The 16,538-nt window shown below is 43.3% G+C and overlaps 2 protein-coding genes across 6 annotated transcripts; one reads left to right on the top strand and one right to left on the bottom strand.

The window, feature by feature from the left end:
• The first annotated feature begins 1,315 nt into the window (after positions 1-1,315).
• LOC130146514 (zinc finger and BTB domain-containing protein 8A-like) lies at positions 1,316-6,920 on the top strand. 2 transcript variants are annotated; one of them, XM_056332711.1, is made up of 5 exons: positions 1,316-2,993; positions 3,093-3,214; positions 4,182-5,169; positions 6,107-6,276; positions 6,532-6,920. In XM_056332711.1, the coding sequence occupies exons 3-5, from the start codon at positions 4,212-4,214 to the stop codon at positions 6,859-6,861; spliced, it is 1,458 nt and encodes a 485-aa protein (XP_056188686.1). In that variant the 5' UTR covers positions 1,316-2,993; positions 3,093-3,214; positions 4,182-4,211; the 3' UTR covers positions 6,862-6,920. The 2 variants fall into 2 exon arrangements, with proteins under 2 accessions (XP_056188686.1, XP_056188685.1); XM_056332710.1 differs by having other exon boundaries at positions 1,316-3,214.
• A 2,556-nt stretch (positions 6,921-9,476) lies between these two features.
• On the bottom strand, positions 9,477-16,536 carry ZBTB8OS (zinc finger and BTB domain containing 8 opposite strand). Of its 4 annotated transcripts, none has more exons than XM_056332723.1 (8): positions 16,387-16,536; positions 14,834-14,984; positions 13,418-13,442; positions 12,735-12,856; positions 12,422-12,504; positions 11,965-12,017; positions 11,486-11,522; positions 9,477-10,766 (listed from the first exon to the last, which is right to left on the bottom strand). In XM_056332723.1, exons 2-8 carry the CDS (start codon positions 14,919-14,921, stop codon positions 10,680-10,682), a joined length of 495 nt encoding a protein of 164 aa, XP_056188698.1. In that variant the 5' UTR covers positions 14,922-14,984; positions 16,387-16,536; the 3' UTR covers positions 9,477-10,679. The 4 variants fall into 4 exon arrangements, with proteins under 4 accessions (XP_056188698.1, XP_056188696.1, XP_056188694.1 ...); XM_056332721.1 differs by having other exon boundaries at positions 16,102-16,529; XM_056332719.1 differs by having other exon boundaries at positions 16,162-16,529.
• Between the last annotated feature and the right edge of the window lie 2 nt (positions 16,537-16,538).

The raw sequence follows: 16,538 nt of genomic DNA, 5'->3' as shown, positions 1-16,538 counted from the left end.
ATCTTGGGCTGGCTGCCTTCCTGCTGGAGGTGGGACTAGAGACATTCACAGCTCCCCTATGACCAACAGTTTTGTAATTCCTCTCAAATTGGGGTTTGCTTTTTATTATTATTTTTGCCTTGTACTTCTTTCATCTTCATGTTGCTCTGACTGCTCTTAAATACTACTTCTTAATGCACGTTTTGATTATTCACTGGTTTTCAGTACATCAGCCTCTCATCACTTGCTTTTCCATGCCTTGTTTCATCTGACTAACATTGGAGGGATGTCCACTTCAAGAGACATTCCTCTTTGTATACCTCTCGTTACTTTCTGTGCAATCCTAACATCTGTCCTTTGCTCTCCGCTGTCACTGAAAGCCTGCCTCTTGGGGACATGGTTTAGTGGTAGATTTGGCAGTGCTTGGTTAATGGTTGGACTTGATCTTAAAAGGTCTTTTCCAACCTGAACAATTCTATGATTCTGTGATTCTTTTTGCTTGGCTTGTGTTTATCATAGTGTTCACAAAACCACAGTCAAGAGTGAAGACACAGATTCATCATTCTCTGTTTAGTGTCGCACATTTATTTTCTGTCCTTATTTTCTGATAATTATCTTGCCATCCTTTCAAAGGCTAAAACACTGAATTAAAAATTTTTTTTTTCACCCTTTTCAGGTATTTCTTATAGAATTCTACCTGCTACATAAACCTATGACTTTATTAGTTTTTCTCCTTCACATCATATCCCATTGTTTTGTTTTCCATTAAATTATCTAAACTTCTGTGTTTACTATCCCCCAAAATGACACTTGTCCTTATCTTAAAGGTTCAACTGTGGGGGTTTTTTGTTTGGGTTTTTTTTCCAAAATTAATAATTTAAAAAAGCAGACCCCCCGAAACAACCTCAGAATGAATCTCCCTTTCCAACCTTTTGGTATATATTCTATTCCAGTTCTAAAGAATTGAGATTTAAAAAAAAAAAAGAAAAAAAAAGGCAAAAATATTTAGCGTGAGCTTTGAAAATATCTGTAAGCCCAGAGATCTCTAGCAGAGGACTGACACTGCTGCATGTATCATCCTTCCTTCACTCCTGGCTCTTCAGAAGAAATACTCCACCCTCCAGGATTTTGGGATCCCCCTCCATTTCTCAGTAACTTAGGAAAAAAAAAAGAAGTATCTGTTGGATATTAAATTATGGAACATACTTCTTCCCTGAAGCATCTGGTCACTATCAGAGGTTATCCCATTACCTAGCACTGCCAACGTCTACTTATATTTTGGTCTCTTAGTCTGCAGAAATACTTGGCTTTGAACTTCAGATCACCTACACAGGGGCTAATAGCACTATCTTCAGCCCCGTTTATTATTTACGTGGACCTTGGTTTAGCTGAAAAATGCCTGACCTACCAACTGGCTCCAGCTGAGCCAATGACTGTGCCCAGACCCCAGGATCCCCCTCTAGCAATCAGCATCTGTCAGCACAACAACAGCGCTAGGTAGTTGAATGTTTATCTAAAACCTTAACTGCTGGGGGCTAGTGGAGTTGAGATTTGCATTGAGGATTACAGCTAAACTTGTTTAGTTGGATTTATCCTAGAAAAAGGCTTTTTAAAATTATATTTTAATCGAAGCTTTGAGGCTAAAGATAGTGCCAGTCAGACTGGAATAAGCACGTGTGTTTAGAGTTTTATTTAATGCATTTACAAATTCGTAAGGAACTACTTCAGTGGACTGCTGAGGCCAGTATCTATGTAATCTGGTCAAGCTGGCAGTGGGGACTTCTAACCATTTGCAAGACAGAGAAATGTAAAATATAATCCAGAGAGTCCAAATAATTAATTCTGTATTTTATTGTTTCTACATTAATAAGTACAGTAGAATTGTATGAGTAGTTCAGTGTTCTAGTACAGACATTCCAACACTTGCTTCTTAATTTTTCTGGAACATTGGTGAAAGTCAGAAATCAATTTAAAGGTTGCTGTTAATTGGAAGACAACGTGTATGAGAATGAAGTAGCAGACGAAAAATTCTCTAATTCTGCCCAAAAGGTTGAGTTTTGAAGAAAAGGATCTTAAAATCATCCAGCCTGTGCCTCCAGACTTTCAGTGTAATTTTCCCATTAGGTATAAATCTATACCAACAGTCTGTATGTCTGTTGAGTGACGGCTATAATAATGATGGCTGATAAGCCACTAAGCTAAGCTTATAATGCCATTTAGTTAAGTATTTTCTATACTGTTCAAGTTAAAACAACCTCCCACACTGGAGTTAGCATAACCATTCATCATATTTAACTCTTGAAATGCACCAAGGCATCTTTTTTGGTACATCCAGAATTTTAAACAGTAGCAGCGCAGAACAAAGAACTTTAAGGAAAAACTGGGAGGAGTGGACAGAAAAAAATTCTGTATCTTGGCTTAGCTATTGTACTAAATTAAATACTAATGAAGTTCTCTGCCACGCTCCAACTTCACACTTTTTACTGTGCAAGTGGGAACTGTTCTTTTACCATGTTCTGAGCCTGCTTTGAGGAAAGGCCTGTAGCAGATGACTTGCTGAGGTCCCTTCTCAAAATTATTCAATGATTTCAAGGAACAAGACTGAAAGTGGCTCATCTTCTAACAGGCACAGGATTGAAAGTGTCTTGTCTTCCAACGGGCATCCCACTTTGATTTTCAACACAGAAGGGAAAAGAAGGACAATCTGTGGCATTGCACTCCTACTTGCAGTACTTTGGTTTAGGATTATCTCCATTGCCAGAATACAAAACTTACTGGCTATACAAATGCTGCTATATTGAGTAATGTAATAGATCCTATGGCACAGAACTAGAGATGGGTGGCACCTTCCTACCACATACAAAGATCCCCAGACTGGCCTTTTAACAGTAACAACGCATTGTCCGCGGTGAGGCAGTGGGCCTCCCGGGCAGCATGTGGGTGTGGGAAGAGGCGAGCGGCCCCGGCTGCAGGGCGATCCGGCAGAGGAAGCCGCTGGGCTGCGCCTGCAATCGGTGCGTTGCCCCTTTAATTGTGTCCCCAGCCCTCGGGCGTCTCTGTCCAACGCCCACGTCAGCAAATACCTTTTGTTTCTCTCACGTTCGGGCTTCCAGGGCTCGGGGCTGCGGGACCAGCGCGTCACCTCCAGCCACGGCGAGCCCCGACGCGGGGCCGGGGACCCCGCATCCACCGCCCGCTCCCCTCGGCTCAGCGACACCCGCCCCAGGACCAGCCGGTGAGCAGCGGTTGTGCTGTACATAGCGACAGGGCTGAAGGCGGCTGGGAGCGGGCTGCTGCCGGGACGGCGCCGGGCTCCGTGCGCGCCGGCCCGCTGGCAGCTGCCCCCGAGAGCTGCTCGGTCCGCGGGCTGCACAGCGTCCTCGGCGGGCGCCATTTGCAGCCCCGGGCGCGGCTGGAAGGAGCCAGGCGCGGCAACAAAGGGCTGCGCGGGAGCGGGCGGCGGGGGGGCCGCAGCGGGGGCGCTGCCAGCGCGGGGAGGCGGCGGGCGGGGGCGGCCGGGGCCGGGGCGGGAGCGGCTGGGGCTGCGCCGGGCGCCCGCGGCAGCGTGGCGGGGAGCTCCCGCGGAGCAGCACCGGGGCTGGGCTGGGCTGGGCTGGCGCGGGCGGAGGGGAGCGGCGGGGAGCGGGGGCGGCTGCCCGCGGGGCCCGGGCCGGGAGGCGCCTCCGCGCTTTGGCGGGCGGGTCCGGCGCCGTCGGGCGTCCCGGGCTGCCGCGGCCCGAGCGGCCAATTCGGCCGGGCGAGCGAGTGAGTGACGGCGGCCTCCGCCAATACCGGGGCAGCCCGGGCCGGGAGGGCTGCGGGGCGCTGCCGCCGCCCCGTGTGCGGGCCCGCTGCGCTCCGGCGGATGCAGCCCCACAGCGGACCGGCCCCGGGCACGCACTTGCCAGCAGCGCTCTCCCCGCGGCACAAGGGCCCACTCGCAGTCTGTGAGCCATTCACGTCTTCATCGATGTAATATTAATTCTTCCAGGATATGCCATAACCCTGCCAAGGCATCTTTGCACCTCTTCTAGAGTTTTAAGTTTCTTCTCTCACCTTGTTTATGCGGGGTAGCGGTTGCAGGGAGCTTGGAGATAAACATGCCTGATTTTGTTGTTTTTTAAAATAGAGCTCATCTCTTTAAAGCAGGATTCCCTAACATCAGTTTAGATTGTCATGGTTGTACTTGTTTTTTACTTTAGAGCACGCCTTCCTCTGCCTCCCTGACTGGAATGGAGATTTCTTCCCATCAGTTCCACCTCCTAGAGCAGCTGAACGAACAGCGTAAGCAAGACTTGTTCTGCGACTGCAATATCCTGGTGGAGGGCAAGGTCTTCAAAGCACATCGCAATGTGCTGTTTGCCAGCAGCGGCTATTTCAAAATGCTCCTCTCGCAGAGCTCGAAGGAGACGAGTCAGCCAACAATAGCGACATTTGAGGTCTTCTCTCCAGAGACATTTATGGTCATCCTGGACTTCGTGTATTCAGGCATATTGTCTTTAACTGGCCAGAATGTGATCGAAGTAATGTCAGCTGCTAGCTATCTGCAGATGACAGACATTCTTAATGTCTGTAAGACATTCATTAAGTCCTCGCTGGATATTAATGAAAAGGAAAAGGATCATTACCTCAGCCTTTCGACCAAAAGTACAAACAGTGAACCTGCCCACCCGTCTCTTTATCGGTCAAGAAGGAAAGCAAAGAGCAACCCCAAGCGTTCCTATTCGATCCCGGATGAAAAGGCTAATACGGTGAATGAAAACTCCTGGAGTAGCTACAGCAGCTACCTGTCCTCACAGGTGATTCTGCAGCGGGCAGAAACACAGCTAGCAAAAAGAGGCAGAAAACAGGGCTCGGCAAGAAAGCGCCGAAAACACCTAGGGCTGTCACAGACCCGCGATTTTGCGCAGTATAAATCAAACAAAGTTGAGCGGGCCAGCGGAGGTTGCAGTGCCTCAGATTCCAGCCACATCTCTCGGGTTAGAGAGGAGGTTGAATTTGATGCCGAGAATGATGTCGATCATGATGATTACGGATATAATCATGAATCAGAAGTGATACCGAAGAGGTGGTCTGTGGCTCAGCTAGAACAAGAACTTTCAAGAACTCCCGAGTTCATGGAATTAAAGGCAGAAGAACTGTACACCTCAATGCCTACAATTTTAGGTGTAATGAGTAGTTGGAATGAAGGTAAAAAATACATATGGTTTTGCAAAGTTTGTCTTTATCTGGAAGAATTCAGATGATCTTTTTGAGAGAATTTGTATGGCTACAGAAAAACCAAAACGATGGCTAGACTTGCAGGTTATTTATCTGCTCTATGCTAATACCTAACAGAATTAGAGACGTTGAAGCCAGAACAGGGCATGAGAATTGGAAGCAGAGAGCTTGCCCCAGGTATTCTGTAAAGTTAAAGCAATACATGCCAGATTTATTTGGACCCAAGCAGAGTTTAATGAAGCCTCAAGAACTGTAATTGAATTGGGGACCTGAAGGACTGAATTTCTCTCGTGAGATCCCCAGTACCAAGCAGTAATAGAGGCATTCAACCTAAATTCACTAGAGAAGGTCCCGTCACTGGCAGGATGCTGCATTTCCATTAAGGTCCAACCCAGCCCAAACTCGGTGACTCTCTAGCCACACTACATAAAGCATCTAAGCTCTTGACGGACTGACAGCACATGCCTGAGATGGTGGAATAAAGTTGACATGTGTATTCTTATGTGCATTGCTTTGGAAACTAACGTACCTGTATTATATTATAATTGCCTATTTTTAAGACTGTGGTCGGTCATCCTAGTATATTACATAGAAATTATAAATGTCAAAGCTATGAACTGTTAGCTGATGGAAAAGTCAGATGTGATGACTATCTAAAATAGCTATGTATTTATGATCATCTGTACGTCTAAAAAATACCCCGAGTAAGAAAGAATACACTATCAAATGGCCATTTCACATGTTCTATAAGAAATACTGTTTTGGGGTATTATATTTTGGGGTTTTTCCTATTTAGCGACAGACCAGGGGAAAAATGAACTGCTGCTTATTTAAGCTGAAAAATAATCATACTACATAAAGAAAGACTACTGCTATTTGTCATTATACCTGTATTTCTCTATAACAGATGACCTACCTCGGATGCGGTTCAAATGCCCCTTCTGCACACACACGGTGAAACGACGCGCAGACCTCAAGCGTCATCTTCGGTGTCACACAGGGGAGCGACCATACCCCTGCGAAGCATGTGGGAAAAGGTTCACCCGGCTGGAGCATTTACGTAACCACTTCCAAACGGTACGCCATTTCAGTTGGAGGTTCAGCCTAGAAAAAAAACCACCACAGGATTTCATTGGTACCAGCTGTTTGGTCATTTCCAGAACTAATACCAGAAAAGCTTCCTAGCTGCACATCAACTTTATTTATTATTTAAATCAACAAATTGTATTTTAAATTTTAATATTTTTTTAAGAATGATTCAGTGAATTTATTTTCCTAAAAAAATCTGCTTTTGGATGAACACTGACATTTTCAAATTTTAAATCTCTTTAGATACATCAAGCTGGCAAACTGATCTGCAGAAAATGCAAGCGTCACGTAACTGAACTAACAGGATGTGTTGTTCAGCAAGGAACAAGACGCTACAGACTGTGCCATAAATGTCTAGCAGAAACTAATTTTGACAGCATCCCTGATGATTTAGATGGAGGACATTCTCCTGTCTCCTCCACGGGAAACAAACGTCCCAAATGGGCTTTGGAGGAGGAACAGAAATCAGATGAAGAGACATTGGAGGAGGAACCGTATAACTTGGTTGTCCGACACGTTAATGATGATACTCCAGATGAGGTAGATGAAAAGGTGAAACCAAATCTTAGGTAGATACATTTGTGTATTTGTTACTGTTGTATTCAAGATTAAATTACTTGTGTCCAACTAAAGCTGGTTTATTACTTTCATTAAAATTAAATATTGCTAAAATTCTATTACAAGAAGCAAAATCTGGACTACAGTCAAATTGTTTTGTACTTACAGATATGCAACAGTGTAACTGTTTATAAATATCATCCAGAAAGTGCTTATTATCTGGAAACTATTTAGAAGAATCGGTTTATATTTCATCAAAGACTTGCTCAGAGCTCCTCTTCATAATGAAACCGTGAACCAATTTACAGTTCTACAAAGACTCTGTATTACATAGATTTTTAAAAATCGAGTATTGCTAGTTTGCCTTGAAAAAGTCTTACTAAAGTAAGCAGCTAAGAAATGTAAATCACATTTTTATTGACACTGTAATTAACATGTATATACACTTCAGAAACTTGGTAAGAAAGGAGTGAAGAAAACAAGTGGAATTCTTCCTGCTGAAGAACCTATTTACAAGAGCTTTGTTTTCTGAGTTGAGGTTACTGCTTTTTATAGTTCAGAAACGCATGATTAGTTTTAAAGAATACACACAGCCATACAGAGTAGAATAGTGAACAGAGCATCTGTAGTGCACTTGGATAGTAGAAGTTTGCCTTTTCAGATATGCAGTGGTTTTGTACTGTGAATTTTAAAGAAAGATACACTAACGTGGTTCTAAGGAAATAAAAGTGAAATCACTGGAAGTACAGTTGTCAGGTTTTTTCCATTTTTTTTTTTTTCAGGGCTGGTGCAAGATTTGCTTAAACTCCTGTTTATCTTATGCTAAGGTAATAAAAGAGGACAAGTCCCTTTAATTTCAGTGGGACATTGGTGACTTAGATCATGGATCTACTCTAGAAAGGCTTTGCTGCTTGTATAAACTTGGGATGCTTAACGGCTGCTTGTTTGTAAGGGCAATTTCCCTTAGCGGTTAAGCAACCTTTGTAATTCTGGAGTCTCTTCAGCTTTTTATAGTAATTTTTTTCTCAGTCATTTGGGTCAGAGGACCTCCACTTGCTAGAGAAACTGAAAAATGCTCAGTACTAAAATGATTAAAAAACAATCTCAGGGAGAATGGAAGAAACGTTCTGCCTGAGAGCAGAGAATGGCATTCCCAGTAGGTACTCTGATAAAGAGCCACTGTTTGGTCTCATGTCTCATTTCATGCTATGTTTCCTTTCCTGTTAGCAGAATCTGTAGCCTGAGGTTACTGCTGGGCAAGCAAAAACTCCCTGTAGAGAATTTGAGAACAGCCATATTGATTCACATTAAGGTTCTCCCTGTCTCCAATAGCTGCCATTAACAGATACCCAGGGAAAAGCGAGAACAGGGCAAGCCTGTATAGGAATTCCCTCATGCTCTCCCAGACTCCAGCCATTTTCAGTTCAAGGGATTTTCTTAACTTGGGATTTGTAAACTTAGTAACCACCAGCGCACGTCCTCTGCAAGCACTTCACCACTCTACCCTTAAAGTCATATACATTTCTTGCATCAATAGTGTTCTTTGGCAAATTCCTCCACAAGTCCAGTACACCCTGCAAGTCCCATCTCCTCTCCTCATCTCTCATCTAGAACAGCCACCACGACATCTAACTGATCCTACAGAGACACAAGCCAACTCACTACAGAACTCGCTCAATTAACTGCAAGAAAAGGAAGAGTTTGTAGTTTCAGCATGATTTTTAATTAACCACTTTCAGGTAGTTAATTATCTCAGTGGGCCGCAGCTCAGTCAGAGACTACAGCCAACCACAGGGCTCCTGTAATGCACTGGGAGCACAGGACTCAGAACTTAAAACCTCGCACTCCCACAGCTGAGGAAATGGAATAAGGTGAATTGAAGGCTTGTGTTATAGTACATACAATAAATATTGGAAAAAAAAATATTCTAACACTTACTTATGTTGATTCCAAATTTTTTTCTAGCAAGTTCCTGTCAGCATTTCTAAAAGCAGAGTCTTTACTGCGTTGCTAACAGCCTGTGACTGATAGTGCACACAGGGTATCCACGCACTTTTATAAAGTTAAATTCTAACTACATAAATTTCTCTTGTCCCGTTTATAGAGGGCTGGGCCAGAGGAAAGCCTGGCCTGGGCAGTGCCCGCGCCTACCTCCCCGCCGGCAGCTGCCGCCTCAGCTCTGCAGAGAACAAAGCCCCCTCAACTCGACGCCTGATTGGCTAATCCCCGTCGCCTGACGCAGCCAGCCAATGAGGGGCGGTAGCCGCGCAGTGCGCGGGCAAAGGGCAGCAGGGCCCGGCCGCCATGACAGTCGCCGCCCGCGGCTGCGGCTGTGCCGAGGGCGGTCCCGGGATCCTCCGTCCCGGGCGGGCCTGGTCTCGCTCCTCCTCCACAGTACTGCCATCTCCTGCCTGTCGCCGTCTTGGGCATGTGCTGGAGGCCAGGGGCTCCTGAGAAGAGAAGGAAGCCCAGTGCATGAACATCGTGCTTATTTCCTGTACCATCAAACAGGTACAAGTCAAACAATAGCATTCTTATGTACAAACAGTCTGCTCACCTGAGCAGGGAACAAAGCACAGGTGTCATCAGTGTTGAAATACCACTGGCCAGAATCATTCACGCACAATTAATTCTTTCAGTCCAAGTTTTATTTCAGCATTGAAGCTTTCTCAAAAAAATAAAAGAGGGATTTTATCCCTCAGTCTTATACAGAAATGCAAACAGAGCTATTTCAGATGACTGTACCACAACACAAAGATGAGGCACTACCTCCAGGGCTGAGGCACTTGCAGCATTTACAATAAAAACAAGCAGGTGGGACCAGCACCTGCCATCCCGTACAGTGCTCCTCTCCCACTGAAACAGCAGTGGCAGTGAATGCACATTTACTGTCCCATGATTTAAAACAAAACACACTTTTCATTATTTTTTATTAATTACGATCCAGTGAACTTTGATGTTAAAGTTTGTCTTGATCCTTTGATGTTAAAGGATTGTCTGTATTGCCCTTTCAAGGAAAATGGGGAAGCTGGTCCAAATCTGAATCATCTGCTTTTTGGAAGAAAAGCAGCTTTCACAAGATATAGCTGGGAGCGAACCCACAGAGAACCTGATGCTGCCGTAGTAGAAAGGGGTGCAAAGCTGCCTACTTTTCGGCGTGATCATAGGTGCTACGAGGATTCTATGGTCACATGCTTTAGGCTTGCATGTGGAAATTTATTTACAGCAATTCAGCACCACCTGCTGGCATGCCTTTTTTTTTTTTAGTCCAAAAAGTGGTGTGGTTTGTTTTTTTAATTGGTATACTTTCTTCGGTGTCCTTTGAACAGTCAGAATTTTTCTACATTAAATCAGACCCACCACAGATATTTCTGACCTTTATATAATATGGAGGAGGCATGTCACCTCAGAATTAGAACACTTAAATCTGCAAATGAAATCATATAGATCAACATTAACTCCTGCCACCCTACAAAAAAAGTTTTAGCTAGCAGCTCCACTAATTTCCTTATTTAGTTCATATACACCTAACACATGTATCAGCCTTAAAAGCTGACAACTAGCATTCCTGAGACTTTCAACCCCTACAACTTCCTTTCTTCTTCTCTTCAGCGTCCCCAAAACCCCAACTAGTTCGTTTTTTTTTTCCTGGCACGCAGGTATTTCTGTATCTCACGATCTTCAAGCCAAACACAGGCTGAGATTCCCCACAATTATGCCCTTCAATTTATGACTAATTGGCCAATTGCTTAGTTACTTCCACGGGGATTACAGTTTTCAAGGGACTTTTGCCAACCAGTGCCAAGTATCCACTCAACCACACTTGTCTTGCTTTAAATATCAATGATGACAAAGACTTCTGGCTTTTCGTCTTCACAGATCTGCATTGCCGAGTAAGTTATGGCTTTGACCTCTGTGCCCTAGAAAGAAAAGACACAGAAGCATGGATTTTCTAACTGACATCCCTTGTAGCAGTCCATGATAATACATAGTACTTATCACCTTCTATGAATGTTACCCAATTTAATAGTTTTTCTCCCCAGAAAGCTGTAAATGTATTTGTTCTAACAACTAAGAAAGTTGGCATACTAATGGCAAGGACTTGGCCAGGCCAAATAATAAGTAACTTTTATTTTATTACCTCTTGAACACTACAAAGTCCTCCTCTTGCCTCTGACAGGACATCAACATTTGCTATACTAATACTGACACAGCTAAAGAGCTAACGGGGACATAAGGATTTGCTTCTATCAGTTTGAGTGTTTTATTTTTTTGGGGGGCAGGGGGAAGCAGCAAAACCTGACCAAGCAAAAAGCTGTGATAATAATGTGAAAACCCAACCCATGTATGCATTCTGCATATAGATTGGTTTACTGTGCTATCAACACCACAAAAAGGAAGCAGACTTAAGTTTTGCTAGTGCTGAAGAAGCATCAGATGCTCAGGTCAACGGTTTCAGGCATGCATTCACAAAAAACATGCAGAAAGCGAGATCTTAAGTTTAGTGCCTGCAATACCATTCAGACATGTTTATACCTGGATCCCTTAAGAACTTAGAGGTCTGATTTAAAGGACACCACACCTCCCCATCCTACTCCTAAAATGTAAAAGATGTACATACAGATGAACCACTGCATACCTGAGGGTGTTTGGATAGAGAGAACTCTTCTCCCCACCTTTGAAGACAAAAAGAAGAGAGGTGGTTAGAATTGCAGTAATATTTACCAAGTGTTGTAATTAGTTTAACTGATGAGCATAGAACAGTGAGATTTTCATTGAAAGCCTCAAAGGAAGAAAAAAAAAGTCCACATATAGCTAAACACTAAATCAGAGTTTGGTGATTCAGGAGTTCAGACATTTTGTTTATATGGCAAAAGTCTTTCAATATAATCCTGGACAGATCAAAAGGCCTTTTGCTGAGCCAGCAACCTTCCTTTAACAGAGTAATTTGTCATAAATATATATACAGTGGTATCTGTAGAGTGGCATCACACAGTCCACTTTTTAGAAAGCATCAGTGAACTCCAGCGCATCATGGTACTGAGAGTTGTTACTCTGAAGGCAGTATGTGCGTTTTCAGTAAACATACTCATTACCCAACTGATCATTTAAGCTCACCCAATTGATCTTATTTTGAACTGCATTCGGTCAATGTAAAGCACTTTCACCTCCTGCAAAAAAAGCGAGAGGAAAAAATGTCAGTGACATCTTCTATCTTCAGGCAGAAATTCTCAGTCAATCCCATTATAAGCCATATAACCAAGGGTTATGCTTAGATAGAATCTAAAACCAGAGAATTTGAGCAGCCTCAAAAGAAACACACTGCTACTCTGAGTGCAAAGGCAGCAGAACTGCACCTACCTATCGTAGCAACTAATAATTGATATTTGCGGTAACAGAGCTTAACAATTTGTTTCTCAAGTCCTTCTGCCCTGGTATTTTCAATTCTCCCATGTGTTGTACTTAAGTGATCTGTTGTGTCCCTTTTTTCCTAAAGTAACACTGCATTCAGAGCTGGTATTATCTAGAACAGTCTTGACCTACAAATGGAAAAAGATCAAAACTGAACACTTACCCTGGGTATAAAGAACTCATTAGCACTGAATTTATACAGCCACTCATCCAAGAAGTGGAAGAGAAGAGACAACATGTCATGTCCTGCATGGTTGAAGCAGAGAAAAGTCAGTTGACTGTCTCAGCAAGAACACCCAAACTTTTTAGGGGTACGTTAGATGTACGGCTTCTAATTAAGCATTGCTAACCTGAATCTTCTAATAGTGTAGATTTTAATTAACTGCAACAGCACTACATGTAAAGACTCAAAATTTTCGTACCCTTCTCACTCAGGGTTCCTACAGTTCCAATATAAAACGTCAACACAGCCTCACCTTCTGCCTCTACCTCTACTGTATCCACAGGTTCCACAGTCTCTGTATCAGTCATGTAGCCAAACATGGCCATAACGCACTGCTCAAATGCTTCTTCCAAAGTGTCTCCCCAGGCATGTAGCCTAAGAAGACATGGAATAATTTACTGGATCATAACAAAACCCCAAAGTAATATGCAGGTGAGCAATTAGAACATGAGAATTAATGCACATGAAGGGAACAAACAAAAACCACTTGCTTTTCTCTATGTATGCATTTGGGCAGATTACAGGGATTTTCCTTTTTGTGGTTTGTGACAAGTTTCTTGGTACAATATGAAAAATAAATGTTTTAACAGACAAGACAGTTCTTTCTGAATATGGTTAACTGATGTCTATAGAAGTGAACTACTCAGAAGAAATTCGGTTTACAAGGAAGAGATTAAGAGGAGATTTCAAAAGACATTTCCAAATAACAGAGGCTTAATCAGAAGGACCATAGGAGTATTACATTAGAAAAGAAACCAAACGTGATTCTATGCTCTCCCAAGAGCAGAAACAAAACTGACCATCAGAAAACCCAGTGTGTGACATTTCATAGTTCCATAAGGCATCCATCTGCAACCAGTCTTTGACAGTTACTCCAGACTTAAAGAAGAAATAATCAATCTGTCATACTGAGAAATCCCAGCTGCTCATACTTACTGCACATCTGCTGTGTGATCCAGATCTAAGGGGGAAGGAAAAAGGCATTATATCACCAAACATATTAAAAAAATTAGGATTAAGAACAAAGAAAATCAGATACTGTTGTTATAACAAGACATTTTTGCATTCGTTTTCAGATGTGAAACAGTGATAATCTATTTTGCAGTATGTTAGAAAAAGATAGTGCAGGTGGAATCTTGGCTTATTTTTGCCAAGCAGAAAAACACTGTTTGATGTAATTATGTCAGCACCCTATGTATACAGCAAGGTATGGCTGTTGTAACGCAACAGGCTTCTACAAGTTAACTGCAATAAAATGAAACTTTAACCAGGAGTAAAAAATTTTTGCTGAAGTCTGCAGGACTGAGAATTATTCATGCAGAGGATGAGATTTGCACATTTTTCCAGCTTAGTGAAGAAATATACCTGTCCACACCCAAACCCATCCATTATGCAAAAAACAGAGAATCAAAAATAAAAAAGTAATATAAAATAGAAGGCAATGTTCACTAGTAAGATAGGATTAACATCCCAAGCACATGTCAAGTTTTACATGAACATTATTTATATTAATTCAGAGGAATGACAGAAATTTAAATTTATACCAGGTTGGCAGAAACAGAGCAAACTTGAATGTAAAATACGGCCACACCACGATCACTCTAGCTGAAAAATTGTTCCGATGCAGTTTAGATCATTCACATGCTATTAATGGATTCTCAACAACAGCCTCTAAAGTAAACAAGTTCCAGTGAATGTAAAAGAAGAATAAAACCTCCTCCAATTATGGAAGCAGTGTGACTCTTGTCATATGTCACCGTATTTCTGCACTGCTATCAAATAAAGAGCTGAGTGCCTCCTAAAAATATATCTTCTAACAGAGTAATGGGCACTGTCCCTCCAGACAGACACTGCTGAACTAGAAAACTGTCAGACACCGAATAGTCTCCGGTGAGCACCTTAAGCAAACCCTTTGGGCTGCCATCCACTTGCTCCACATGTTCTTAGAAGACATTCCAGGGGTGGGGAAAGGGAGAAATAACGATCTTTAGGTAGTGCATGTAGGAAAAAAAACCCCACATGGAAGACCAACAGACTACAAGAGAGGTAGAAAAATGTACTGCCATGCTGAGAAATAGCTTGGAAAGGGAAAGTTTTCAAGATGAGATTTAACTCGTTTATTTCTGTAATTATTTCTTTAGCACTCATAAAAAGAAAGGCATTTTTCTGTGGTAATGAAAACTGTAGGTATCTCATCTCTAGTAATTCAGCTACAGATGCATCCCACAGCCTAAACACATATTAAAAACCCTCACACGTGCCTAAAAAGCATACCTTCCGTCCCCCCCATCCCCCGGCCCCCACTGCGCTGTCACACGTTCCCTGCATCAGGATAGCGTCAGAAATACTCACATTCGTATTTCTTATTGAGCGGTGGGTATTTGGCTTTGACAGCCTGCTGCTCCTTCGTCAGGTTGTAGTCCCTCTCGTCGGCTGCCATTGCTGCTGGGCTTGAGCAATGCTGGCTCACTTCCTGGTGGTAGGAAACATGGCCACCGCTGCGCTGCACAGGGAGAAAGAGGGAGAATCGCCTCTCAGTTTGGTTTTTCTCTTGATAGCACTTTGATACACTTGTACACAGGCTCAGGAATTCAAACCATGAGACTAAATGTCGGTTTAAGTTTTTTCCTATCAAAAGCATCACTGGGAGACGGGGAAGTTCAGAGTTCCACCCCACACTGCCTGCCTCATTCACCGATACCAGTTCTGCTCAGCTAGTGAAGCCAAAGGATTACAGAAGACCATGAGCTTCTGCCTTTTCTGGGAAGAAGCATGTTTCTTCTTCCTTGTGTACAACACCAAGCATTGCATTCATCCTCAAATAAAATACAGTAACAATGAAAAATTATGAAAGCAGCTGTAAAGTGAATTAAAACTTTCATTCTACAGGTAACTAAGGAATTTTAGAGCTGAGGGTACTCAGCCCACTTGTATGTTACTCCAAACCCGCACATGTGACTTTACACGTTTTTCTTTAGGAAAAAAGTCTTGTTTTATTTTGGGGGGAAAAAAAAAAAAAGTCTAGTTTTCTTTTAGGACTGTAATTGTACTTAAGCCTTCAAACCTAGAAGTGCATGCAGGGCAAATACACCTGTCACACAAAGCAGAAATTTTCTTATGTTCCTTTTCTTAGCTTTTTTTGTTGTTAATTCAAAAAAAAACCCCAACAAAACCACAACCAAACAATAAACTGTATCAAATCCCCACCTAAAAGGCTCTCTGACGAGATCTTAACAGTTGCTGTTTCATGCAAGCATTCATTTGCAAATCTAGTAAGACAAATTTGAGAACCTGATTAACTTTAGGGTAATCAATTTTCCTCAGGTGAGACCTCCAGATATAACAGCTATTCTATTATTCTATTCCTTTGGGGTTTTTTTTTTTTGGTGCATTTTAAGATTTATCCACAGCTGAGCCCAAGACTCCCCAAAATATTGATAGATTTGTAGACGGCACCTAACACCAGCAGCCCTACTTTTAAACAGGAATGGTTCTTATTTCACAGCTTAGAAACAAGACTGTGCAGGATTTCCAGTTTCTATTTTCAGGTATGTCACAAAGAGAAGCCTGAAGCTGAGAAGCCAGGGCTCTTTGTCGAGAATAAACCCAGACAAACGCACATTTTGATTTTAAATCCCCCAGGCCTCGGCCAGACCCGCGGCCGATGCAAACAGGCCCACCGGAGCCAGCTGCGTGCCAAGAAGCATTCCCCGTCAGGCTCACCGCTGCGCTGCCTCAGGAAAAAAGGAAGTTATTGGCGACTATAGATAATTAGTAACGCTGAGGAAGCTGAAGATGCTCCAGAGGTTCCCGGGCAGCGCTGTGAGGAGGGAGGGTGGGCCAGGCCGCGGGCTAGGCCTCGGCCTCACACACGCTCACGGCACCAACACGGCCAGTCGGCTCACCCGCCCGGCCGCGGCTGCGGGGACCGAAAGAAAGCGCGGCCACAGTCCTCCCCACCCCCAAACCGGGCCACCGCCAGCGCGGGGCGCTGCCCCTTTAAGAGCGAGCGAGGGGCGCACCCTCCCCGTCCCCTCCGGAAGATGGCGGCTCCCAG

The sequence above is a fragment of the Falco biarmicus genome, chromosome 3, assembly GCF_023638135.1.
Source record: "Falco biarmicus isolate bFalBia1 chromosome 3, bFalBia1.pri, whole genome shotgun sequence".
Taxonomy (NCBI): Eukaryota; Metazoa; Chordata; class Aves; order Falconiformes; family Falconidae; genus Falco; species Falco biarmicus.
This window is presented reverse-complemented; position numbering and strand designations above follow the sequence as displayed.

Bases quoted from the DNA above. Each gene is read 5' to 3' on its own strand.
- ZBTB8OS (XM_056332719.1), bottom strand. From the start codon at position 16,188: ATGCTTCTTGGCACGCAGCTGGCTCCG. The intron at 14,985-16,161 runs GTGGGCCTGTTT...CTCCCTGTGCAG, and splicing joins TTGGCACGCAGCTGGCTCCG to CGCAGCGGTGGCCATGTTTC. The intron at 13,443-14,833 runs GTGAGTATTTCT...CTTCCCCCTTAG, and splicing joins GCTCAATAAGAAATACGAAT to ATCTGGATCACACAGCAGAT.
- LOC130146514 (XM_056332711.1), top strand. From the start codon at position 4,212: ATGGAGATTTCTTCCCATCAGTTCCACCTCCTAGAGCAGCTGAACGAA. The intron at 5,170-6,106 runs GTAAAAAATACA...TCTCTATAACAG, and splicing joins AATGAGTAGTTGGAATGAAG to ATGACCTACCTCGGATGCGG. The intron at 6,277-6,531 runs GTACGCCATTTC...AAATCTCTTTAG, and splicing joins TACGTAACCACTTCCAAACG to ATACATCAAGCTGGCAAACT.